The sequence below is a fragment of the Cetorhinus maximus genome, chromosome 22 (genome assembly GCF_964194155.1).
Source record: "Cetorhinus maximus chromosome 22, sCetMax3.hap1.1, whole genome shotgun sequence".
Lineage (NCBI taxonomy): Eukaryota > Metazoa > Chordata > Chondrichthyes > Lamniformes > Cetorhinidae > Cetorhinus > Cetorhinus maximus.
Window position 1 is genome coordinate 19,746,526 of NC_135900.1, and position 27,412 is coordinate 19,773,937.

Genomic DNA, 27,412 nt, shown 5'->3' on the forward strand with positions numbered 1-27,412 from the left:
CATATCCCCCACTCTACCATTGCTACAAAGCCAGGGGATCAACCCTGGTTCAATGAAGAGTGTAGGAGAGCATGTCAGAATTGAGGAGCCCAGCACATCAGTGCAAAAGATAAGGCTAAAGCATTCATTACAAGCTTCAGCCAGAAGTGTCGAGTGGATGATCCATCTCGGCCTCCTCCAAAGGTCCCCAGCATCACAGATGCCATTCTCCACATAACTCAATTCACTCCACGTGATATCAAGAAACAGCTGAAGGCACTGGACATGCAAAAGCTATAGGCCCTGACAATATTCAGACAATAATACTGAAGACTTGTGCTCCAGAACTTGCCGCGCCCCAGCCAAGCTGTTCCAGTACAACTACAACACTGGCATCTACCGAGCAATGTGGAAAATTGCCCAGATATGTCCTGTACACAAAGTGCAGGTCAAATTCAACCTGGCCAATTACCGCCCCATCAGTCTACTCTCCATCATCAGTAATGTAATGGAAGGGGTCATCAACAGTGCTAGCAAGCAGCACTTGCTTAGCAACAACCTGCTGACCAATGCTCACTTTGGGTTCCACCAGGGTCACTCAGCTTTTGACCTCATTACATTACTGACCTCATGCTTGGTTCAAACATGGACAAAAGAGCTGAACTCTCGAGGTGAGGTGAGAGTGACTGCCCTTGAAATCTAGGCAGCATTTGACCGAGTGTGGCATTAAGCAGCTCTAGCAAAACTGGAGTCAATGGGAATCAGGGGGAAAACTCTCCACTGGTTGGATTCATACCTAGCATAAAGGAAAATGGTTGTACTCATTGGACATCAATCATCTCAGTTTCTGGACATCACCGCAGGAGTTCCTCAGGGTAGTGTCCTAGGCCCAACCATCTTCAGCTGTTTCATCAATGGCCTTCCTTCCATCATAAGGTCAGAAATGGGGATGTTTGCTGATGATTGCACAATGTTCAGCACCATTCATGACTCCTCAGATACTGAAGCAGTCCCTGTCCAAATCCAGCATGACCTGGACAATATCCAGGCTTGGCAAGTAACATTTGCGCCACACAAGTGCCAGGCAATGACCATCTCTGTTATGAGAGAATCTAACCATTGCTCCTCGATAATTCAATGACAATGCCATCGCTGAAATCCCTACTAACAATATCCTGGCAGTTACCATTGACCAGAAACTGAACTGGACTAGCCATATAAACACTGTGGCTACAAGAGCAGGTCAGAGGCTCAGAATCCTGCGGCAAGTAATTCACCTCCTGACTCCCTAAATCCTGTCCACCATCTACAAGGCACAGGTCAGGAGTGTGATGGAGTACTCCTCACTTGCCTGGATGAGTGCAGCTCCAACAACACTCAAGAAGCTTGACACCATCCAGGACAAAGCAGCCCACTTGATTGGCACCCCTTCCACAAACATTCACCTCCTCCACCACCGACGCGCAGTAGCAACAGTGTGTACCATCTACAAGCTACACTGCAGAAACTCACCAAGACTCCTTAAGACAGCACCTTCCAAACCCACGACCACTACCATCTAGAAGGACAAGGGCAGCAGATACATGGGAACAACACCACCTACAAGCTCCCCTCCAAGCCACTCACCATCCTGAAAATATATTGCCATTCTTTTTCTGTCGCTGGGTCAAAATCCTGGAACTCCCTCCCTAAAAGCACCACAGGGACTGCACAGGTTCAAGAAGGCAGCTCACCACCACCTTCTCAAGGGCAATTAAGGATGGGCAATAAATGTTGGCCTAGCCAGCAATACCCACATCCCATAAATGACTAAAAGAAAATTATTTCATGGGATGTAGGCATTGCTGGCAAAGCCAGAATTTATTGCCCATCCCTGATTGTCCTTGAACTGAGAGCAGTAAGAGTCAACCACATTGCTGTGGGTCTAAAGTCACATGTAGGCCAGACCAAGTAAGGATGGCAGATTTCTTTCCCTAAAGGTTATTGGTGAAGCAGATGTGTTTTTACAACAATCGCTGATAGCTGTCACGGTCATCGTGACTGAGGCTAGCTTTATATTCCGGATTTATTAATTGAATTTAAATTCCATCGGCTGCTGTGGTTGGATTGACAGGCACTTGAGTCTCTGATATGCATACCAGGAGCACAAATCCTTCTCTGCATTTAAATAAACCCTGGATGTTGGGGACAAGAATACCACAGTAGAGGCAGCAGCAAGCCAATCACAGTTTATGGGTCAGGGCTTTTCAGATGGCTGAGTTTCCCTTCCCACCATTCGAGGAGTTGGTAGTGAACACATTCCCATCGATACTGGCTGCCCTGTAGTCAATTAACGCTCCAATCAGATTGGCCAGCAGCTCTCTAGTCTCAGCATTGCCAGAAGCGGCAGGGGACAGGACTGGGACTGCAAGCAGTTCCCAGAATCTAAGGCCGGCATTTTCATGCCCCGTCATGACTGGATCTGCTGCGGTGATTTGGTGGCCCAACAAAAAGACTTTCGGTGGGACTGGAGGATCCCGCTGGTGGGTGGGTCCGGAAAATCCCACCCTAAGCCCCAGGAGGCCAGGACCAGGCCTCAGGGCTGGGAGGGGAGGTGAGACCCGAGGGGTTGGACAGAGTGGGGTTAGGAGTGTTGGTGGAAAGGCCAGTGGGGAGGAAGCATCCGCAGAGGCCAGGCCTTTGGGGTGGGGTGCGCTCCCAAAGTCGAAAGAAAACTGCTGTCGGATATGCGCATCCCACCTTCCCCCTACTCAAGCCTGAACAGGGTCACTTATCGGGCTTCCCCCAGCCCCTGAAAATTGAGGCTGGGTGGGAAACAGCTCTTAAGTGGTCATTAATTGGCCACTTAATGGCCTCAACTGAGAAAAGGGGAAGTGGGCCCGCCTAGGCCTTGCTCATCCTACCGTAAAATTTCGGAGAGGTCTGGGTGGGTCAGAGCCCAGTGGGAAGGCCATCCGAGGAATTTTACAGCCATCCCCTACCCCCACCCCCGCCACCCCCCCAACTCCCCCACCGCCAACCTGCCAACCTGCCGGTGGGAGAACGTAAAATTTTGCCCGTGCAACAGAGGAAATTTGCCAAATGGCAGGGAGTGGTATTATATGAAAGTATTATATGTAAGGTCGAAACCACAAGATGGACAGCGAGAGACGTTTTCTCAGAGTTAATAACACCTGGAAAATCAATTTGCAGGACTGGAAATTGCTCTCGTAATAAACATGTCTAGCTGCTTGCCAGCTGAAAAACAAAGGAACACATTTAGTTGCACATAATACAATAAGGCTTTCCCTCCATCTTCAATCCTTTATTACTACTTTGGCTACTTTGTTGTAACAAGTACCCCCCACACCCGGTGCTTTGCTACATTTCTTCTGATAAGCATCTTGACTATTTTAAAAGATGGAATTTATTTATTTTTAAGATTAAATTGTGCTTATAAATTCAAGTAATACTTTTTTGCTGAATCAAAGGCTATGGGGAGAAACTTAAATATTCTGGTCCAGGTATTATTCAGCCCAACGATTTTGAGAGGGTTGAAGAAAAGTGGAAATGTGATGAAATTTATACTGTCTAGGGGGTGGTGAGGGGAGGGGGGTGGTGGGGGGGGTGTAGAAGGCCAGCGATAGGTGGGGACAAAGGAGAGATTGACAAGGATGTCATGAATTAAAAGACAAAGGGAATGTTAAAGGTAGTGGTAAGGGCTTAAAAAGGTGCTGATAGTGGCGTAAAGGTAAGAAAGCAGAATGTAATAATAGCAGAACAAGGGCAGCATTGTGTGAAAGAACAACATGGAACAAGTAACAGATGGCACTTTTGGGGATGGGGTGGGGAGACGGAGCAGTAATGGGGAAAAAAAGCTAGAAAATGGGATAGAAGGGGGGATAAAACCATGGATAAATGAATAAAAATTAAAACAAAAATAAAAATAAGTGGATAAAAAATAAAAATGAATGTAGAAAAAGGGGGAATTAAAAAAAGGTGTGAGGATAGAGGAGAGAGTTCATGGTCTGAAGCTGTTGAACTCAATGTTAAGTCTGGAAGGCTGTAAAGTGCCTAATTGGAAGATGAGGTGCTGTTCCTCCACTTTGTGTTGGGCTTCACTGGAACATTGTAGCAGGCCAAGGGCGGACATGTGGGCATGAGAGCAGGATGGTGAGTTGAAATGTCAAGCCACAGGGAGGTCTGGGTCATGCTTGCGGATAGGCTGGAGGTGTTCCGCCAAGTGGTCACCCAGTCTGCGTTTGGTCTCCTCAATGTAGAGGAGACCACATCGGGAGCAGCGAATGCAGTAGACCAAATTGTAGGAGGTGCAAGTGAAGTGCTGCTTCACCGGAAAGGAGTGTTTGGGCTTTTGGATGGTGAGGAGAGAGGAGGTAAAGGGGCAGGTGTTGCACCTTCTGCAATTGCATGGGAAGGTGCCGTGGGAAGGGGACTTGTTCTATGTTGTTCTTTCACACAATGCTACCCTTGTTCTGCTATTATCACATTATGTTTTCTTACCTTTACGCCACTATCAGCATGTTTTTTAGCCCTTACCACTACCATTAACACTACCTTTAGTTCATGAAATCTTTGTCAATCTCTCCTTTGTCCCCACCTATTGATGGCCTTCTATCCAGCTTCACCTGCTCCACCCCCTTAAACAGTATAAATTTCATCACATTTCCACATCTCTTCAGCTCTGAAGAAGGGTCATACGGACTCGAGATGTTAACTCTGTTTCTCTCTCCACAGATGCTGTCAGGCCTGCTGAGTTTCTCCAGCATTTTCTGCTTTTGTTTCAGGTTTCCAGCATCCGTGGTATTTTGCTTTTAATTTAAAGAGGGTAACTTGAAAGTGCTCAGTAGGCCGGAGCTCTGTATGTGTGCGGTGAAGAAAACAGTTACATTCTCAGGGAGATCTCTTCAGCTCACCGAGGTGAGTCTGTTTCTCAGCATTGCGCTGGTAGTTTGTTTTCAGACTTGTCACAAGCACTAACTCTATTCATTGCAATGAAATCTCAGCAGAGGTTGAATGTAGTAAGATGGCATCCTTATTAATCCAAAAATATACCAAACAGATGAATATCAAAACTGGGTAGCACTACAAGGAGATTCCCTCTTGGCTGACTGCGAAATGGTACCACTTCTATTCTTAGAGGGCCTACAGGGATCTAAAGAGAAGCCCTTCAAGGTGAATTTATTTTAATGAATAGTTATGAAGAAATACTTACAGAAGTATGATGTCATATTTAACTAGATGAGTAATCCAGAAGCCTAGATTAATGAACCAGAGAAATGAGTTCAAATCCTACTGTGTCAGCTGGGGAATTTAAACTTAATTAAATAAATATGTAATTTAAATAAAAGCTAGTTTCAGTTATGGTGACCATGAAACTAAGAGATTATCATAAAAATATCTGGTCTGTTAATATCCTTCAGGGGAGAAAATTTGCTGTCATTCTTGCTCCGGCCTGTAAGTGATAATGTAGTTGACTCTTAACTGCCCTTTGGAATGGCCTAGAAAGCCACTCAGTTGTATTCAAGGAGACAGCTCAGCAGCACCTTCTCAAGGACGATTAGGGATGGACAATAAATGATGCTCAGATCCCATGAATAAATTTAAAAAAACAGACACTGGGGCTTGGGACAAATCTATGAGTTGATAAATTCAAAACACTTTCTCCTTGCACTAGGTTCTCCTTTGGTTTTGGGAGGTTATAAATGAAATAGAAACTTCTTCTTCAGCCTTCTGCCCGAAGGCAGGTCTGACCCACAGCAACGCCACCTCCACCATGGGTGAGGCAAGGAGGCAGGTCCTGAATCCACCCCCTGCTGAAATGGGGATCAAAGCCTCTGTTGTTGGCACCACTCGGATCCGCGTCAGCCACTGGGCCAACCGGCCTCACTAAGAGACTGAGTTGCTGTGGCAACACGCACTCTTACATGCATGTTGTGATGTGGAGCTATGGATAGTGACAGCAAAGGCTGCAATTTTCTTTCCATTACATGGCTGACCAGAACTGTCTCCTGCTCTTATCACCTGCCGTTGGTGTATGTTGGAAGGATTTCCAGGTTGATACGCAGCCCATCTGGCTACATTATGAATGCACCTTCCTTGACCATCAAGTCCTGGAGCAGGTCTTAAACCCAGAGCTTCTGGCTCAGAGGCACAAGACCCCTGAAATAGAAACAGTGGGGTGAATTTTATGTCCCCCCCGCTGGCTTATTTGAAGGCAGGGGGCATGTAAACTAAAGTGGGCTGCCAGCCCACTGTCTTACTGCCCACCCCTTGCCTGCCCCCTCTATTACGGGGGCCCAGAGTAAGGTGTCAGGCTGGCAACACACTTTAGGCCTACTGAGGCTCTTAAGTGGACAATTAACTTAAGGGCCTTATTCTGCCTCCGCCGCAATTTTTCAGTCTGCAGGGGAAGGCCGGAGCATGGCGAACAGCCTTGCAGTTTTCAATGTATGGTCTGCTGGCGGGTAGGAAATGGGGGTACTTCCTTTGGGGGTCCCCTGTGCCCAACCGGGGCACTCCCCCAAGATGGCACCTCCTCCTTTGTCCCTTCCCCTATGGACTCTCTAACCCAACCACCCCACCCCGCTCCCTCTCCTCACATGACCACTCAAAACCCCTGGACTTACTCAAGTCAGGGACACCTCACTTCTTCCTTGGGACTGCTTGAAGTTCCAGCATTGGCCACTTCTCTTTTCTGGCGCTGCTGGGACTACAGAGCTACAGCTCTCTAGGGTGAGACTTCCTGTTCCTAGGGGGCAGAAGTTCCATTCTCACCCTAAATCACTCCCAGCGTATTACTGCTGCAGGGCACGCAGATTTCATGTCGGTGAGGGGCCGAATGACTTTTAACTCGGTAATCAGGTAATTAAGTAAGTAATTAACCAATTAAGTAATTAGTCAGGTAATCCATTCTCCCCTGCCCCCCCCCCACCCCCGACCTCCCCACCCTCACCCCGTAAAATCCACCACATCATGTGGCAAATAGCTTCTAAAAGAGTTTGCAAGCACAGAGAGTTGTGTAGCTTTTGTTTCAGGAAATAAGGGGAAAGGAAACTGAATGTGTTCAGGAAACAGCTCAGCCTCTGAAAGAGACTGTGAGGTGATATTATTGCATTCCTTTCTTAGTCTGGGAATCTGCAGTAATGCAGAATGAATATTTGAGTGACCTACCAGTGGTTGTTTCTCCACACTCTGTCCCGCTTCCATTTAAACTGGAATTGGATGGATTGAGAGTTGCTTGGGATCAGGTTTCAGATTTTTAAAAAAACTTTTTTGCCTATCACCCAACCTAAATCCACACATTTTGGGGGGTTAACTGTCTGATTGGGGTAGAGAAACAGAGAGATCTGAGGGCAGTGAGACATAAATCACTAGAAGTAATGACACAGGTTAATAAAACAATTTTAAAAATAGCATTGGAGTTCATTTCTAGAGGGATGGATCTGAAAAGCAGATAAGTTATGTTAAACTTTATAGAACCTTGGTTAGGCTACACTTGGAGTACTGTGTACAGCATTATAAAAAGGACATAAAATTACTGGAGAAGATGCGAAGAAGATTTACAAGAAGGATACCGGAACTGAAAGGTTGTACCTACCAGGAAAGATTGAACAGGTTGAGGCTCTTTTATCTAGAAAAGGGAAACTGAGGTGACCTGATAGAGATCTTTAATATTATAAAAAGTTTGATAGGGAAGACATAGAGAAGATGTTTACACTTGCAGGTGAGGCCAGAACTAAGGCCCATAAATATAAGATAAACATTAATATATCCAAAAGAAAATTCAGGAGAAACTTCATTACCAAGATAGTGGTTAGAATATAGAGTACCATGAGGAGAGTACCGGTACTTTAGGCAAATAGCAAAGATGCATTTAAGGGGATGCTAGATGAACAAATGAGGGAGAAAGCAATAGAAGAATAGATTGATAAGTTTAGGTGAAGAATGGCAGGATGAGGCACATGTGGAGCATAAACGTCAGCATAGACCATTTGGGCTGAATGGCCTGTTTCTGTAAATACTTCATAATGCAATGTACAGATGTTTGTTATCAGGATTCCCAATAATCATTAGATACAATATTTTTGATTCTTCTCACTATAGCTTTCACCCTATCCGAAGCAAAAATTGCATCTAAAGTGGATATCGTAAGGACTTTTTGCAAGAGTGTAAAATGGGTGATAGCAAATCATCAGGTCATTTCACATCTTTTTATTTTCATTAAAGTCACAATTATCCTCAGTGAGACAATTTACTTGGCTGTCCAGTAGTTCTTGTGTTACCTTGCATATACAGTTTCCAAATTCTGTCCTATGAAAGTGATCAGGTTTGTTAAGCTAGCATACCTCATTGACGTAATAATGTGTAACTTTGTGGCCCTAACATTAATGGTAGGTTTCTGGTAGAATTGGCACTTCGAACTGGGTGACATATGTATTCCAAAAGAGAGAGGAAGAGAGACCAGCCTTCAGGCTGTTTCCTCTGCTGAAGACATTCTTGACACCACCTGTGACACTTGCAATCTCCCTCAAGTGGCTGGGCAGACCTGCCTTGAAATACTTCACCCACTGTGTATTTCCAAGAGGTGTTGCGTATGTCTGTGACATTCATTGTTTCAATATCCAGTACTTTGCATTTTTAATCTTTCTCTCTTAGACAGTTGCGAGTTTCAATGGGTGTCTGGATTATAGGAAATGTCTCTCTCTTCACACTCCCCTGAGGGGGATTTGTTTGTTTCACACCTTCACCTTGGAACGTGGCCTTGCATTTTTAAGCAGGTTGCCCTGTCTCAGTTACAAAATTTCCTGCCAGTTGAAAGTTGAAAAATCAAATTTTCAAAAATAAAGGGACACAGCCTCATTACAGTATAAATACCTGAGCTGTACATGTCAGGAGGACAACAGGTTTGATCTGGTCGGTGCTGAGTAGTTGATCCTATATGGGACGGTGGCAGAAGTGTTACAATTGGCTCAGCAAGCAGTAACTGAACTATGTGATATATATCCCAACTTTTTCAATGGGGTGTAAAGGGACAGTGTCATGTGAAATGCAAAACTTTATACGCAAAAGAAGCTAGGGTTTTTAGTGCTTCACTCTGCATCTGCTCTTGTCTCTGTACCTGAAGAATAACTCAAGACTGTGGATTCTAAAATCATATCTATGGACATTTTTTGAAAAGGTGCAATTTTATCATTACATACTCTCTCCTAATAGTTAAGATATTACAGTGAAATGGACGTAGTTTATTTTACACAAAGGTCTAACTGTGTAAATCAATATTATTTGGTAACACTGTAATGCTTTCCCTACCTGTTCAAAGCCCAGTGTTCTGCTTGTCGCTAACTGCGTAATATGTGGAGAAAGTTAGTAACTGGTACAGAAGGCAGTTCACTGGCACTTTAAACCTGCTCATGACTCCAATTTTAAACAGGAGTACATTTAAAATGTACATGAGTGTAAGAATGTGTTACATATTCACTAATCGCACAGGCTTGGCCAATGTAGCTTGAATAATAAAGAAAATAAACTTTTTGTATCAAAGGATATTCAAGACAAACATTTAACAGTGAAAGATGAATTGTGTAACAGGTGAACTTACTTGGCAAAATAGTTTTATATCTATTCTTAGCTCCATGGCAGGGGACATTCAGCTCTTTGGGATTCACAAAATTCATGGGAATTTCCTGTTATTTGAAGGGAATAAAAGCACAAGCATCAGAAATTCCAACGTACTTAGAACACTGCATACCTCACTGCAAAAACAAACAGCTGTTGTCAGGTAAAGAAGTCCGCAATATATATTTCGGTTAAGCTTGAGTATCAATTGTGGCAATATGAAATTCTTACTCAAAATCTTCTTTCCCTCTCCCATATCCCATGCACTATTCTGATCCTCCAGTATGGGAGTTCCAGGCGAAACCTTTCTATGGAGCTCTTAAAGAATGTAAGGAATGCATAATTCACTGGGAAATACACCAGCATTCTTGTGATTTTGTGTGTAGTTTGCTTCATTAGCTGCATCATGAGATTAATTATATGACTAAATCTGTGGCAGCTTTCCTGCTTTCTTCCTCACTCTTTGTCCCAGACCCCGATCATATCAGGACATTTGATTTGCATGAATGACACACACACACAAAAACAGAGGTTAAAAAGATTTTGTGATCTATAGAATCGAACATTCAAGCTATTAAACAGCGGATGGTGTACAGGAACTTTGCCACAATGTATGTATAATGGCGCACTCTGGTTAATAAAGCTGTTTGGAAATGCTAAAGTACTTCATTAACCCCTCCCATTCTGTAATCAAGGAATGTTTATGACAGGCCATCAACAACATTTGAGGATCAGATGTAAGGTTTTTTTACATATTGGGCAGAATTTTATGGCCCCTCCCACCAAAGGGATCTTCTGTTCCCGCCGAAGTCAACGGAGTTTTGAACAGCTCGCTGCATTTTACGGCCCTGCCCCCATCATCAGGACAGGGCCATAAAATCTCGCTCATTGATTAATAATCATGAACAAATGCAGTTATATACGTCGGTGCCTACTTTTTGTCTTCAATATCCACATTTCCATCCACGTGGATATTGAACATTGAACACAAGATCGAGGTAAGACTGCATTTATTGAACGAAAAGAATGAATTCATATTTTAAAATAACATTAGACTGGCTGGAATATTCAGCTTCCAGTGAAAAATGTTTTTTAAAAAATCAGATCCATTGCTTGATCCTTTCCAGTTCTAATTGTACCTTAGACAAATATTTGTTCTTGCCATATCCCATTGAATGTAGGAAAGATTTTTACACCAATTACAGTTTGTAGGATTAAACTGAGGTACAAAATTCACTGCATAGAGTATCATACCATGAATTCAGCTTGAAGGGACTGGGCACTTGCTACATATTCTTTCAGTTGCAATCTAGTGAGCACCCGGCTAGCAGTCCGTAGATACTCCAGGAATATTTTTTCACGGGGTGTAGGAGCAATAATGAACGATTCAACATTTCCCAAGGTACTCATATCCAATGTAAGCGATACATTCGAACCTCTCCTATGAATTTAGAAAGAATATTTGAAAATGTATATTAGATCCCATTTTAGGCCCCAGAGTCATATTATTCAGTGGACAAAGAAGAGAGATAATCTGCGAGGATTCTGCCAACATGGGACTTGGAGTTTCTTCTGAAAGCCCACACATTTTCAGAAGGTAGAGGAGAATCCAGCCCATTCTTAATCCAATAGATTTCTGCTGAAAGTGAATGCAATTTATATCTCTTCTCGCTCACATAATATATTCCAGAACTCACCAGGAATCTATCCTTGGCTCCCTTCTCTTCCTCATCGACACTCATCATCCACAGACATGGGATTAGCTTCCACATACACACCTCCACCTCTCCACCACTTCTCTTGACCACTCTGTACTTGTCTGACGCAAAGGGCTGAATTTTCCCCTCCCACACTGAGCAACACCCCCATTGGGAAGACCAAACGGGAGGGGTGTGGGACTGCAATTTTATACTTACTTCCCACCGCCCGCCATTTTCCCCAGGTTGGGAAATGTGGCAGGTCGCTCACGTAAAGTGATGTTGGGTTTGCTATTTAAATGCCTGCTCAAAATACAATTTTTCCTTAGGTTGCCATTGTTGTGGAGGTGGGTGGGTTCCTGAAGGCTGTGGGAACCATGCCAAGTAAGTCAGTTCAAACATTTATACTTTACAGCGTTCAAGCACAGTCCAAAAGAAAACTATTGCAAAGTATTAGGGTGCCTTCATAGTATCAGTTTTTTGTAACTTTAACTGTAGTTTCAGGACTTTACACCACTTTTTCAGCTAAGAATTATGTGCAACTAACATTTTTGAAGTCACATTTAAACGTAAAGCTGGTATCAATTTCATTACTTTAATGAAACAATACATGGGAATTGAAAGTCTGCACTGATATATAATTCCCATTGTACATAAAATGGAAAACACTGGAATGGTGGAGTTGCTCTACTAGACGTACACAATGGGCTTTGATGGATCCAATATGCTTCACTCATCCCAGGAGGAGTGTGATACCACACTGATTTACAGTGATTCAGACAAATTATGTTTATATTATACAGTACATTGAAAGCTTTGCTCAGTGATTTTGGGATCAAGTTGTGAGATCACTGTCTCTGTCTCATGAAAATTAAATCAATATCTTTAGAATTTTAGGTTGGTAGATCTTTAGCCCCATCTTCAATCTTCCTTTCCTCTCCAAAGTCCTTAAGCATTTTACATCTTTCAAATCTATGCCAATCTTTCCTGAAGCTCCCTATTTGAATCTTTCCAATCCACCTTCCATCTAGGCACAGCAGTAAAAAACTCAAACTAAAGTTACAAATGCATCCTCTGTGACTGTAATCAGAGTGCATTATTCCTCCTTGTTCACCTTGAACTCTGTGTAGTCTGCGATATGATCGACTACTCCATCCTTTTTCAATGTCTCTTCTCCGTTACCATTGTGTGGTTATCCTCTTACTTATCCAAATAGAGCCAGCGGATCTCCAGCGTGGCTTCTCTTCTCACTCACATCATTAATTTCAGAACACACCAAGGATCTATCCTTGGCTCCTTCTCTGCCTCATCTACAGACAACCTCTCCAGACATGGGCTTAACTTCCACCTAAACAACTCCACTCCCCACCACTTCTTTCAACTACTCTGTACTTGCCTGACACTTAGGGCTAAATTTCCCCCTCCTGGGCTGAACAAACCCGCATTGGGAGGACCAAATGGGACTCGTGTGAAGCTGCAATTTTATACTTACCACCCACTGCCTGCCATTTCCCCAGGCTGGAAAACATGGTGGGTCACAACCTGACTCTCATGTAAAATGATGTCAGGTTTGCTATATAAATGCTTTCTCAAAATATAATTTGTCCTTCGGCTGCTATTGTTGGGGAGGCAGGTTTTTTCCTGAAGGCTGTGGGAACCATGCCAGGTAAGCCATTGTGTGAACCTTGGGGGCAACCTGCTTTGGAGTTGTGAACCTTTTGATAGATAAGTTTAAAAGCATTTGTAAACTTCAACAGTCACAATTAAATGCTGTTTGAAAATTTAAGTATGTTGTTAATACAGTGATTGATCACAAGGCTATGCCCTTAAAAGGTAAGAGACCATTAAATTGACCAGCATTGTGTAAGAGTTCAGATGCATTAGAGTGCTTTATCTGGTAGCTAAAGTCCTCTTCTGTATTCAACAGTATGGAGAATCAGATAATAATGTATGTAGGGGACACTGTAGTTTGATTTTTACATTTATTTAATGTCCTGACATCTGCTCAACCTTTGAAGCACTCTTCTAATATTCACTAGGTACAGGACCAATGAACACTGGCAAGTCTTTGAAATGCTCATGAAATTTTTTTTAAAATCATGCATTCAAAATTCTCTTTGGAAAAAACTGCCACTCTTACAAGCTCATCGAACAGTCAATCAAACACAGGCATTCATAATCCCTTTGAAAAAAAGCTTTAATCCACTTAACATCTCCTAAATGTTGTCAAATGAACAAACATTGAAGATCCATTTCAAAGAAAGATGCAAACAAATGGATAAAGCTGTCAATCAAACAAAGCTAGTCTTCCTCTTCACAGCTGTGTAAACATTCCCCACAGACCTGAATCCATTAGTGAGTATTGGAGCTCAGCCAGGCATTCATAATGAGGCAATCGGGCAAAACAAATGACTGACCAACTGTTCGGTCTGCTTTGCCAGTGCAGTTGCTAGATGAATGCATAGAACTAGCCCATGCCCCAGTAAACAGAGGCGGGATTTCTTAACTGCTGGCATTGGCATATGCCCTCCTCCGATGCTGCCTTGGGAGGCAGTGGCCTTGACTCCAGCCTGCACTTCACTCTTGAAGACCAAAATTCCAGGTGAATGGACTGACTTTCCTAATTCGGGATCATGACATCAGGAAATGGCCTGACTCACAGTACCTGAACCAAAGACAAAAATGCAGCTCCTAATCTTGGATGAGCTCTAACTTTCTCTGGTGAGCACCTGATGCCATTGTCTGCTGTACTCTTGACATTGACTTTAGCCACCTTCCCAAGCACTGTCCCAAGTTGAACCAGTTTTTTTTCAAATTCAGAATTCTGTTTGACTCTTACCTGAGCGTGCACATCTATATCCTCTCCAACACAAAGGCTGCTTATTTCTAACTTGTTAACATTGCCTGTCTCTGACCCGCCTCAGCCCGCTTGCTGCTGAGACCATCAATCTTTTGTCACCCTCCAGACTCAATTACTCCAATGCTCTCCAGACTGCATCCTATTAGTTCTGCTGCACTTATCATGTCCTACGTTATGCCCAACCATCATGCCCATCCATGCTGATCTATATTTGCTCCTGATCCCTCAAATTTAAAATTTTTCTCCTTGTAGTTAAATTACCCCATGTCCTCAACTCCCCTGTCCCATAAACACTCTCCTCCAAATTGTTCCTCTGACTCTAGCCTCTTGCACTCCTCCAACTTCCTTTCAACTCACCATTGGCTGCCATGCCTTCAGTTATCTGGATGCTACTTTCTGGAATTTCCTTTGTAAACTCCACCATCTCACTATTTCTATTTCCTCCTTTGAGTCCTCCTTAAAACCTACCTTGTTAGTCAAACTATTAGTCACTTCTTATAATCTCCCCTTCATAGCATCCATAGTTCTTTGGTCTGCTTAAAGTGCCTTGTGACATTTTTCCAAATTAAAGGTATTATATGTGTTGCTGCTGCTGCCACTATCCAACTAACCATTACTACTGATGTACAGCAGGACTGTACATTGAAGTTATAAACCGAGATTTGGTGTAGCTGGTTAATTTGTTCAATATTGTAGTTGAACTGTCATACTGCCAAAGTCATACTGCCAAATTCAAGTGATTGCTAACAAGAAGAACTCTGTTATTAAAACCTCAGCATGATTTTACAGATTGAATCAGCTGGAATGCTCTGCAGGAGTATCCCCTTCATTTTCAACACCTACACCAGATGATCCTAACTCAAATTTTAGCATTATATTAAATACCAGCATGGGTGAGGAGTGTGTGTCACAGTGAGCTAACCCATTGTGCCTGGGACCTATGTTTGATTCTATCCCAAGATGGCATTTAGTGAGATAAACTGGGGCAATATGAACCCATTTCCCAAGTGTACATTCTGCAATATCAAATGAGTGCTCATGAATTGCCAGTCTTGCTCTAACAGATGGCTGGCTGGTTGCAAGCTGATCACAAATCTGTCAGAAAGAGCTTTCAAAGGCACTTTATCCATCCACAATGATAAGAGCCCCAGCTTCAGTGATGACAAAGGCTTCAAACATGTGAAGCTACAAGATGGATTTACACTTTAAAACAACTGGTAATGTTTTATGATTGGTAACATTTTATAGTCAATTGAGAGTTAAATTTATACAGTACATTACAACAATGTTTTAAAACCCCTTAAACTGCTTTAGTTTCTGAAAGGCACAGGGTTTTTCATTACTCAGTATGGTGGCAGAGCTAGACTGACTGCTTTTATTAGCCAGTTTCCTTAAAAGCCAGTGGCTTAAGAAGGGACTCTTGTGAAGTTTAACTGTATGGTGAGGAAAGCTGTTGATAACTTGAGGTTAATACATGTTGAGTAAATAATCATATTCAACAATGCGTTCATTTTACACTTGTATGCTGTTATCTAATTATGGACAGTAACTTGTGCTTTTAGATGAAACAGTCTCAATTCCTATTCCTTTTTGTTGCTGTATTGAGGTTCTTGAGAAATCCATCTGCAGAAGGGAACTAGGCAGCTTGTGGAGGGAATTCTGTGCCTGGCTTTAATGACACCCATCATTAGCAGAGTTTGAAATGGGTGGCGTATTGAAAACTGAGACAAAGCTATAAACTCATGATACTGTGCCTGAAATGTTAGTTTTCTGTAATCAGTATAAAAAGGAGTGGTCTTTAAAAAATGTGATTAATGGAGCATTTACTTCAAAAAGGAAGCTCCTCCTGTCCATCACACTCGACCACCTGACTACCCAAAGCCATAAATCATGGAACGGGTCACATCCCAGTTTTCGTATTTTACTAAAATTATGCCATTGCTCATTACAGTGTAAAAGTATCTCATCCGATGATGGCTTTAGATTGTTTATCTAAGCAGTGTCATTTCTTTAAATACTCTCTGCAATGTTTGTTCAGAGCTCTCCAAACGTGGAACGCCCACAGCCCTGGTCCTCGGCCTTCAGTTCATTTGTTGGGTTGGGATTTGACTGAACTGGACGTTTGCCTGTTGACAGTCATTGCACTCTAACCTTGTGCATTCAGATTAGGGAGTTGCTTCCTCTTCTGTGCATCAAATCCCCATCCTCCATGTACTGCTCCACTGCCACTCTGGTTTGATCTGCTGAGTTGAATGAAGTGACAAGTGTGCAGATGGAAGGAAGACATTAATTAGGTGGAAGATCATCTCTGGCCATGGAACAGAATGAAGGGTTTGGTTTCATCTCAAAGAGGTGAAATTCCGCCACTGTAAAAACAAACATACCATTCCCAGTAGATCTCAGGCAAAAGAATTTCTTCCAAACATTGAAAGCACAATATGCTTGTTGAAGCCATGGAAAAAGAAAAGCGAGGCTATTTTGTTTTCTTTCCTGCAATTATATATCTCGAAATTTATGGAATACAAATTGGGCTGGAGCGTGTTACAATTGGGAGAGAGTTGGGAAGTTGTATGTTGTACCAATTTATCCTCGAATCTTCCAAAATTTGGTAAAATTTTAAATCCAGATAAAGCAAAAAGCCGATCAGACTCTCACATATCTAATTGTTTACAAAGCTACCGGAAACCGGGCGGACAAATGGTTAAAATGTCTGACCCCATTGATTCTGCTGCCTCGAAATTGAAAGCATCAATTTTTAACCACGTGGGCTGCTGCCAACCACTGTTAGTGCCCCTCCCCATCCCCTCTCTGAATCATCCATGGCTGCTGCCTTCCCAAATCACTGGGGACTGCTAACCCGATCCCAACCACCAATATCCACCAATTCTGACCAGTGCTTCCCACCGATCTCAACCAGCGTTTCACCAGAAGCCCACCAATCTCAACCAGGTTCACCAGACTAATCCCTGGGACGGTGGGATTGTCCTATGAAGAAAGATTGAGGAGACTGTGCCTATATTCTCTAAAATTTAGAAGAAAGGGAGGTGACCTCACTGAAGTGTACAAAATTCTTACAAGGCTCGACAGGGTAGTTGCAGGAAGGATGTTACCCCTGGTTGGGGGTCTAGAACCAGGGAACACAGTCTCAGAATAAGGGGTAAGCTATTTTAGGACCGAGTTGAGGAGGAATTTCTTCAATCAGAGGGTAGTGAACCTTTGGAATTTTCTACCTCAGAGAGCTGTGAGGCTCAGTTATTGAGCATGTTCAAAGCAGAGGTCGTTAGATTTATAGATACCAATGACATCAAGGGATACGGGAATATTGCGGGAAGAAGGCGTTGAGGTGGAAGATCAGCTATGATCTTATTGAATGGCGCAGCAGGCCCGAGGGGCCGAATGGCCTACTCCTGCTCCTATGTTCCTAAATGTGAAAATAGTCTAGAAATATTCTGCAGAAATCACCCTTTTAGTATTAAATCTATTTCACAGACCTTTTGTTATAGTAACACCACTATTGCCAAGATCATGATATTACCTGTCCAGGATAAATTCAATTTAAAAAAAAATTATAATTTGGAAGTGATCAGTTAACAGGATAACAGCATAGGTAACAAACAACAACAACTTATATTTACATAGTGCCTTTAATGTAATAAAACAAGCCAAGGCTCTTCATTTGACCATGATAAAACAAAGTATGACACTGATACATATAAGGAGATATTACGTGAGATGACCAACAGCTTGGTCACAGAGAAAGACTCATAGACATTTACAGCATAGCAGGAGGCCATTCGGCCCATCATGTCCACGCTGGTCAACAAAGATCTGACTAGGCTTTAAGGAATGTTTTAAAGGAGGAAAGTGAGATAGAGAGGCAAAGATGTATAGGGGAGGAATTCTAGAGCTTGGCCTGGGTAACTGAAGGTATGGCCACCAATGGTGGAACGATTAAAATTGGGGATGCTCAAAAGTCCAAAAATGGAGGAGTGCCGGTATCTCAGAGGGTAAATTTGGTAGCTAGGGAATGCACTTTGGAGGGGTGACTAAAAATAATGGCTTCTGTCTTCTCAATATTTAATTGGAGGAAATTTCTGCTCATCCAATACTGGATGTCAGATAAACAGTCTGATAATTTAGCAACAGCATCGAGAGAGATGGGGCAGAATTTTACATTCCCTCACCAGCAGGTTTATAAACGAGGGGGTAGCCATAAAATTCCTCAGATGGCCTTCCCGCCAGGTTCCTGTTCCCACTGCTCCACAATTTTATGCTGGGAAGGGTATGGCCTAGGCCAGCTGGTCTGCCCTTGCCCCAATTGAGGCCCTTAAGTGGCCAATTATTGACCGCTTAAAGGCCGTTTCCCGCCCAGCCTCAATTTTTAGGTTGGTGGGCAGATGGGGGAAGTCTGAAAAGTGACCCTGTTCGGGCCTGGGGCGGCAAGATTGAGGGGGGGCCATCAACAGCTTTCCTTTCAACATCGAGTGGTCACACTCCTCAAAAGGACTGACCCCTGCAGTTCCTCCCTCCCCCAACCCTGGCCTCTCGACCAACAGCCCAACCCGCTCTGCCCTCCTCTCCTAGGCCTCACATCCCCTCCCCACGCTGAGACCCTCAAAATTTACCTGGTCTTGCAATCCCGGGACTTAGGCTCCTGGGCCTGATCGCAGTCCCAGTCCCGTCCACTGCAGCTTCTGGCACTGCAGGGTCTAGGGAGCTGCCGGCCAATCAGTTTGACCAGCAGCTCTCAGAGCCGGGACTTCCTCCTGAGTGAGGGGAGGAAGTCTCGCCTCCTGGCGATTAACACTTGTTGGAGTGTTAAATGGCTGTGGGGCAGGCTGTATTGGCGGGGATGTGTCCTCTGCCGACTCCGGATGTCTGGAAGGCAAAATCCACCACCCTATAAATCCTGGCCATGATGGAGAGTTAGAGTCGTCAGCTTACATGTGAAAATTAACACTGTTGCCTTTGGATGATGTTGCCAAGGAGCAGCATGTAGATGAGAAATAGGAGGGTGCCAAGGATAGCTCCTTGGGGGACATCATAGCTAACAGTACGGGAGCAGAAAGAGAAAACATTGCAAGTGATTCTCTGGCTACAATTAGGTAGACAAGAATGGAACCAGGTGAGAACAGTCCCACACAGCTGGACGATGGTGGAGTGGCTTTGGAGGGTAATGGTGGGGTAAACCGTGTCAAAGGCTGCAGACAGGTGGAGAAGGACAAGGAGGAAAGGTTTACCTTTGTCACAGTCAAATAAGATGTCATTTTTGAATGCCAAAATTAGTGATTAAATTTTTAAATTATGATGACGAGCAATGCTAGTGATAGCAACTGTGAATTACAGGATGGGGGCAGGCATGGAGATTACTGTGCACATGTGTGAGATGATGCACTACTAATAAACCACCAGCCTTAACTGGTTAAATGCTGCCTATGTCATTATCAAGTGCAACCAATATTTTAACTAGCATCAATGTCACCGTTTCAAAACTACCAAGTGACATTCTGAAAGTTGGTTTTCACAAGCAAATGTTTGGAATCAGCAGATCCTTGAGCAGAGTTAGTTTGAAAGTACACTGGCGTGGGTCCACATCATTATTTTTATAACAAGTGGAACAGAGTGCTCTGTAACATTTCTTTTAATATCAAGGGTTACTAGAGTAAAGGAAATACTATTGTTCGCCTTTCTGTAAATAGAAAGTTTGATTTTACAGGTCTGATCTACATGGCTCATTGGATAACCAATTCTACACATTAAATGAAAAACAAATCTCAGTTTAAAAAAACCAGGTAAATGGTGTATAGAAATCAAATGGGATTTAATCCCATGAAATAATTATGTTCATTCTTTGTGGCCAAATCCACACAATAAGAACAAAGGAACAATAGGTGATTATTTGGTCACATACCTCCCAAGCCTATTTACTGCACGATTTTATACGTGAATATTACAGTGAACCAATAAATCACACTGCAGGAATGCATTATGTATGCCAGTGCAGTTTGTTCAGGATGCTGTCCTTTTAACGTCTGGGCAAAGCAACAGCGTAAGCCTCTAGTGCGGATATCTGCTATAATCAGAATGACTGAACCCCGCTCTCTGAACAATGAAGGCCACCTTGGATGTGACAAAGCTATTCCAACCTCAGCAGGTCCAAATTGGCTGAGGAAATGATTTTTGACAAGCATTTCTGGATTGAGGTTTTATGCAATCAGTATCTGGTAGTGACAGGAACCACTCAGTATCCTGTGAAGGAAAACAGCTGACACGAGAGCAATTTCAGCTTTCCCCTTTTAATCATGCTTTCTAATGTACTGCCAATGCACCTCTGTCCTGGCCATGATAAGATTAGTACACTAAATCTAAGGGAACTGACTGCTCACAAATTCTAGTTCCACAACCTTCCTTGTGTTCCTGTAGATTAATTTGACTGCAAAATTACTTTTTAGCACGCAATGGAATAAACAGGAGTCTACAGTTGCTCTCATTAATGAGGTTGGCAATAGTTTTCAAAGAATTGATATTTCAGAGAGATTAACCTTATATATAAATGTATTCAGAATGATTCATATAATTTCAGAGAAAAAGTAAAGCTTTCAATTTTTATCTAAATATCCAGGTTAAATAATGCTGTGTCAATGGCTCAACTAAGGTTCAAACATTTAAATGCTATTTCAATTAATACAAAAATGGCATTGGTGGTAAATGAATAATTCCATTGGAAGTGGGCAATGTACATCTAACAATTGGATTGTGGAACCATTAGTTCAACAGTCAATTTATTGCACTTGTTAAAAATGTAAAGTTACCTTATTAAAATTCTAACCAGTATAGTTTCCAACAACTTGAACTGTTTGTTGATGAGGAAAGGGGAAGGGTTCATTGTAAAGAAAATCCATTATGAGCCTCCTTTATTCATTTGCCATTATTGCTACTGACTTGATCCTTTAATTTCATCTTCTGTAACTTTTGATATTACTAAGTTTCTCTCCTGCCTTTCCTTAATGCATTAGCTCTTGGCTTGAATATGGATTCATAGGTGATGAGTACTCTCCAGTACCTTCTCAATTCATCACCTCTCCATTCCTCTGATGCTGGCCTGTTGTGCAGTTTCCCTCCTCTCTTTGTCTCACCATTGGCAGCAGTGCCTTCATCCACCCAGGCTTGATGCTCTGGAATTCCTTCCCTAAATTTCTCCGCCATTTAGAAAGAAACAACTTGCATTTACATAGTGCCTTCTACATTCTCAGGATAGCCCAAAATCCTTCAAAGCCAATGAATTACTTTTGTATAGACCCTGGGGTAATATAGGGATATTGAGGGAATCAATGTATACACAGCAAGAGTCCACAACCATCAATGTGATAAATGACTAAATGATCTGTTTTACGGCAGTGTTGTTTGACTGATAAATGTTGGACAGGACACCAGGAGAACTGCCCTGATCTTTGAATAGTGCCATGGGACATTTACCTCCAACTGAGAGAAGATGCAAGGCCTTAGTTTCACAGTTGTATGGCACCTTAGAGACTGCAGTACTTCCACAATATTGAAAGATTTGGATCTATATAGTGCCTTGCAATACCAATGAAGTTTTTTTGAAGTATAATCACTGTTGTAATGTAGAAAATGTTTTTCCCCCACAAACTCCCACGAGCAGCAATGTGATAACAACCAGATAATCTGTTTTTGTGATGTTGATTGAAGGATAAATATTGGCTAGGGTAGTGGGGATAACTCCCCTGCTCTTCTTTGAAATAGTGCCATGATATTTTGTTTTTGTATCCACCTGAGAGGGCACATAGGCCTTAGTTTAATGTCTCATCAGAAAACTGGCATCTCCAACAGTGCAGCACTCCCTCAGTTCTTCACTGGAGTGTTAACCTTGATTTTTGTACGCAGGTTCTGGAGTGAACATGAGTCCACAACCTTGTAACTTAGAGACAAAAGTACCACCACTGAGAAATGACTGACACTTACAATCAAGGGAAGGTCATTGACGAAGCAGCTAAAGATGGTTGAACCTAGGACATTGCCCTGAGGAATCCCACAGCAATGCTCTGTGGATGAGATGATTGGCTTCCATTGACCACAACCATCTTCCTTTGTGCTCAGCATGACTTTAGCCAGTGAAGAGTTTGGAGAATTTTTACCTGATTTCCATTGATTTACCAGGGCTCCTTGATGCCACAATTGGTCAACTGCTGCTTTTATTTCAAGGGTAGTCACTCACCTCTGTAATTCAGTTTGTTTGCCCATGTTTGGATCAAGGCATTAATGAGATCTGGAGTGATTAGTGCCAGAACTCAATACTGAGCATCAGGGAACAGGTTATTGGTAAATGCTGCTTGATAGCACTGTTGATGACCCCTTCCATCACTTTATTGTTCATTAAGAGTAGATTGATGTTGTGGTAATTGGCCGGATTGGATTTGTCCTGCTTTTTATGCACAGGGCACACCTGGGCAATTTTCCAGTTTGCAAGATAAATACCAGTGTTGTAGCTGTATCGGAACAGCTTGGCTAGAAGCATGGCTAGTTCTGGAGTACAGGTCTTCAGCGCTGCAGCTGGGATGTTATTGGGGCCCATGGCCTTGAGGTATCCAGTGTGCTCAAACTGGCTTGTGTGATGGTGAGGATCTCAGGAGAAGGTTGAGATGGATTATCCATTTGGCACTTTTGGCTGGTGATGATTTCAAATGCATCAGCCATATATTTTTGCACTCATGTTGGGCTCTGCCATCATTGAAGCTGAGAATGTTCATGGAGCCTCCTCCTCCAGCCTGTTGTCTAATTGTCCACTACCAGTACACTGGTGGGGTGGGGTGGGGTGGGGTGGGGTGGGGTGGGGTGGGGTGGGGTGGTGGGTAAAGTGCAGGATTCTTGTGAGGGAAAAATTATAAATCTAAAGAAAAACTTTAAACCACAGAGCAGTGTGGCAATTTGGCAGAATGTGACAAGAGGGTTAACAGTAATAGTGCAGCAGTGAATAAGGTCAAATCAACAACAACTTATATTTATATAGTGCTTCACAGGAGTGTTATAAAACAAAGTATGACACTGAGCCACAAAAGGAGACTTAGGTCAGGTGATCAAAAGCTTGGTCAAAGAATTAAGTTTCAAAAAGTATCTTAAAGAAAGCAAGGGAGAGAGGTGGAGGGAAATAGGGATGGAATTCCAGGCTTTGGGGCCTAGACTGAAGGCACGGCCACCAATGGTGGAGCAATTATGATTGGGTCAGGCAGCATCTGTGGAGACAGAGTTAATGTTTTAGGTCCTTGGGTCATCTCGACCTTAAATGTTAACCCTGTTTCTCTCCACAGATGCTGCCTGACCTGCTGAGTATTTCCACCATTTTTTTGTTTTTATTTCAGATCTCCAGTGTCCACAGTATTTTGCTTTTGTTTCAGTTATGGATTGGAATGCACAAGAGGCCAGAATTAAGGAACACAGATATCTTGGAGGGTTGTGGGGTTGGAGGAGATTATGAGAGATAGGGAGGGGCAAGGCCACTGAGGGATTTGAAAACAAGATTGAGAACTTTAAAATCAAGACCTTGCTTGACCGGGATGTAGGTCAATAAACACAAGGGTAATAGGGGAATGGGACTGGTGCAAGTTAAGACACAGGCAGCAGAGTTTTGGATGACCTCAAGTTTACGGAGGTTAGAATGTGGAAGACCAGCCAGGAGTGCTTTGGCATTGTGGAGTCAAGTGAGGGAAAAATAGTAAAAAGTTAAAATTGAAGGGACTTTATCTGAATGCACAAAGCACTTGTAACAAGATAGATGTATTAATAGTAAAAATAGAGATGAATGGCTTTGATTTGATAGCCATTATAAAGACATGGTTGCATTGTGACCAAGGTTGGGAACGATATCTTCCAGGGCACTTGACATTTTGAAAAGACAGACAAAATAGAAAAGGAGCGGGCAGCCTTGATAGTAAAGGATGATATAAGGACAGTAGTGAGGAAGGATATTGGCTCAGAAGAGCAGGAAATTGAATTAGCATCATGGTGATAAGAAATAACAAGGGTCAGAAAATCCTTGTGGAATTAGTTTATAAGCTCCCTAACAGTAGCTATACTATTGGATGGATTATTAATCAATAAATAAGAGGAGCTTGTAACAAAGGGAATGCCTTAATCATGGGGGATTTTAATCTTCATATTAAAAAATTCTTTCATGGGATATAAGCATTACTGGGAAGCCAGAATTTGCTGCTCATCCCTAGTTGCCCTTGAGAAGGTAGTGGTGAGCTGCTTTCTTGAACCACGACAGTACATCTGGTGTAGGTACAAACTGGACAAAAGGTAGACAGGTATAAACTGGAAGAATCATATCTCGGCAAAAGTAGTTTGGAGGACGGGTTCATGGAATGCATTGAAGACAGTTTCCTAGAACTATACGTCATGAACAACCAGGGAAGAAGCTAGTTTAGATCTTGTTTTGTGTAATGAGACAGGGTTGATTAGTAATCTCAAGCAAAGGATCTTCTGGGAAAGAGTGACCATATTATGATAGAATTTCACATTAATTTTGAGGGTAGTGTACATGGTGGTGTACATATGTCCAAAACTAGAGCACTGAGGTTAAATAAAGCCACTTATACAGGTAAGAGGGCTGAGTTGGCTGGGGTAGATTGGGAAATTAGATGAAAAGGTATGAAGGTGGGGGAGCAACAACAAAAATTTAAAGAAATATTTCATAATCCTCAACAAATTCCATTGAAAAATAAAATCTCCACAGGAAAAAAAGGTCCATCCATGGCTAACTGAAGAGGTTAAGGATAGTATTAGATTAAAAGAAGAGGTTTATAATATTGCTAAGATGAGTGATGAGCCTGAGGGTTGCAAGAGTTTTACACACCATTAAAGGATGACCAAAAATATTGATATAGAAGGAGAAAATAGAAGAGAGTAAATAAACTAACCAGGAACATAAGAATCAATTGTAAGAGCTTCTATCATTATGTAGAAAGGAAGAGAGTAGCAAAAGTTAACTTGGGTCCCTTAGAAACTGAGATAGGAGAAATTATAATGGGGAAAAAGGAAATAGCCAAAACATTGAACAAATATTTTGTCTGTCTTCATAGTGGAAGACAACCAAAAACATACTAGAAATAGTGGTAAACCAAGATTCTAATGAATGTGAGGAACATTACATAAGAACATAAGAAATAGCAGCAGGAGTAGACAATTTGGCCCCTAGAGTCTTCTGTGCCATTCAATAAGATCTTGGCTGACCTGATCATGGACTCAACTCCACTTTCCTGCCTCCCCCACCCGCCACTCTTCCCCCCCCTCCCACCACCCCCCCTCACCCTGCCCCTCTCCCATAACCCTCAATTCCCTTGAAGATCAAAAATCTGTCCAGCTCAGCCTTGAATATATTCAATGACCCGGCCTCCATGTTCTCCATGGTAGAGAATTCAGAGATTAACTAACCTCAGAGAGGAAATTCCCCCTTATTTTGAAACTGTCCCTCCTAGTTCTCGATTCCCCCACAGGTGAAACATTCTCTCAGCATTTACGCTGTCAAGCCCCCTCATCACTTCTCATTATTCTAATCTCCAATAAATATTGTAGTGTAAAGGGTTAATGTAAATAGACAATCTCCATCATAAGTGGTGTAAGATTGCATGACAATAGAGTATGCTGAGAGATAGTTCTATGTGAGGCCCCGTGCTAAGCTTTATCCTATACATAGTTGGTAGACTAAAATTCATCAACAGCTTTGCCTCTCCAGCTGTCTCCATTGATCCTAACCAAGGACAACCTCAGCTAAGACCCACAACAATGATAACAGGTGGTGACAGCAGTAAAGACAACTAAACTGGCCCAGCAACTAACAAATGCAGCAAACAAAACAACTGCAAGGAAAAAACAGTGCGGGAACAAACACCGATAGAACTCGAAGAAAGACCAGGTGAAGAAAAGCTCTGGAGAAAATCCTATCCTTACCAGGGTGTTTTGGACACATGGAAGGCCTAGACCAAGCCAAGAAGTGGCAGAACTGGCTTTGTAGTTTTACCAGGTACAGAACTGCTTCAAGCTAGCAGAGCAGCCTAGCAAGGAACAGGTCAGTATCTTTCTCTATGCCATGGGCAGGAGTGCAGATGATGTAATCCTTAGTCAGGCATAAATGAAGAAACAGCAACACATGAAGATGTTATAAAAGCCTTTTATGCCTATTCCAGCCTTTGAAGGAACACAATCATAGAAAGGGCGAAGTTCAATAGATGTACTCAAAGACCGGAAGAAGGCATAGATTCCTTCATTAATGATTTATATTGACTAGCTGAGAATTGTGAATAAAGATTAATTAATTAATTTGGGATCACATTGTTGTAGAGGAGACTTTATCAGATTTTCTACAGTGGATGGAAGATTCAATGTGATCAAATGCTGTGCAGTTAACAAGACAGGTTGAAGTGAGACAGCTAAATTAGGTATTTATTTAAAGCGACAGGGAGATTTCATGGAGAAAAATAATTGACACAGTGCAGTTTGTAGGATACAGAAGTAGCAGCACATGTACTCAAAAACTGGGAAAGAGTGAAGAGGGTGTGGTAGCCACCATTACTCAGTGTTCTTGCTGTAGCGGGAAAAGGTTGCATCAGCGCAGTATCCCAGCAAAAATGCTCACTGCCATTCCTGTAAGAGGAGAGGACATTTTAAAGCTGTATGCCACAGCAAAAAGCTCCTAACTCAGAAATTTAAGGAGAAACCTTAAGGAGAAAATGTAGCATTCAAGAAATTGAAGATGCAAAAGACAATCAAGTGCCATTCTTGGGAGAAACTAGAGGATCTAACGGGAACGATTGGAGTGCAGACATTATGGTCAATGGACATAACACAAACTTCAAATTAAACACTGGAGCAGGAGTTTCAGTTCTTTGAGACACAGAACAATGGCTAAAGCAAGACTTCCTCCAACCATCGACCATATGACTCCATGATCCATTAGGCATTCAACTGAAGATCAAGGGACAGTTGACTGTTACACTTCAATACAAAGGAAGAGAAATCACAGGAACTTTGTATGTGACCTATAACCAAGCGTGTTCACCATTAAACCAGAGAACTTTCACAGGACTACAACTCACCTATAAATTAGATGAACTGGGAAGTCAAGACAAATGAAAGAATTCAGGACAGAATTTCCAAACTTATTTCAAGGTCTTGAGAAGACTGAAATTCTTAAGTGGGGGCACCAGATAGAATCAAGTGAAAACCTTGAGAAAACCAGTGAGAA

At 42.5% G+C, this 27,412-nt stretch overlaps 1 protein-coding gene across 1 annotated transcript in view; it reads right to left on the bottom strand.

The window, feature by feature from the left end:
- The window catches only part of ptprr (protein tyrosine phosphatase receptor type R), a 197,044-nt gene that overhangs the window by 74,241 nt on the left and 95,391 nt on the right, over positions 1 to 27,412 (bottom strand). The window contains exons 6-7 of the mRNA XM_078567910.1: positions 10,849 to 11,035; positions 9,578 to 9,662 (exon numbers count right to left, since the gene is read on the bottom strand). Coding sequence (XP_078424036.1) covers positions 9,578 to 9,662; positions 10,849 to 11,035 — 272 coding nt within the window. The remainder of the gene's footprint in view (positions 1 to 9,577; positions 9,663 to 10,848; positions 11,036 to 27,412) is intronic.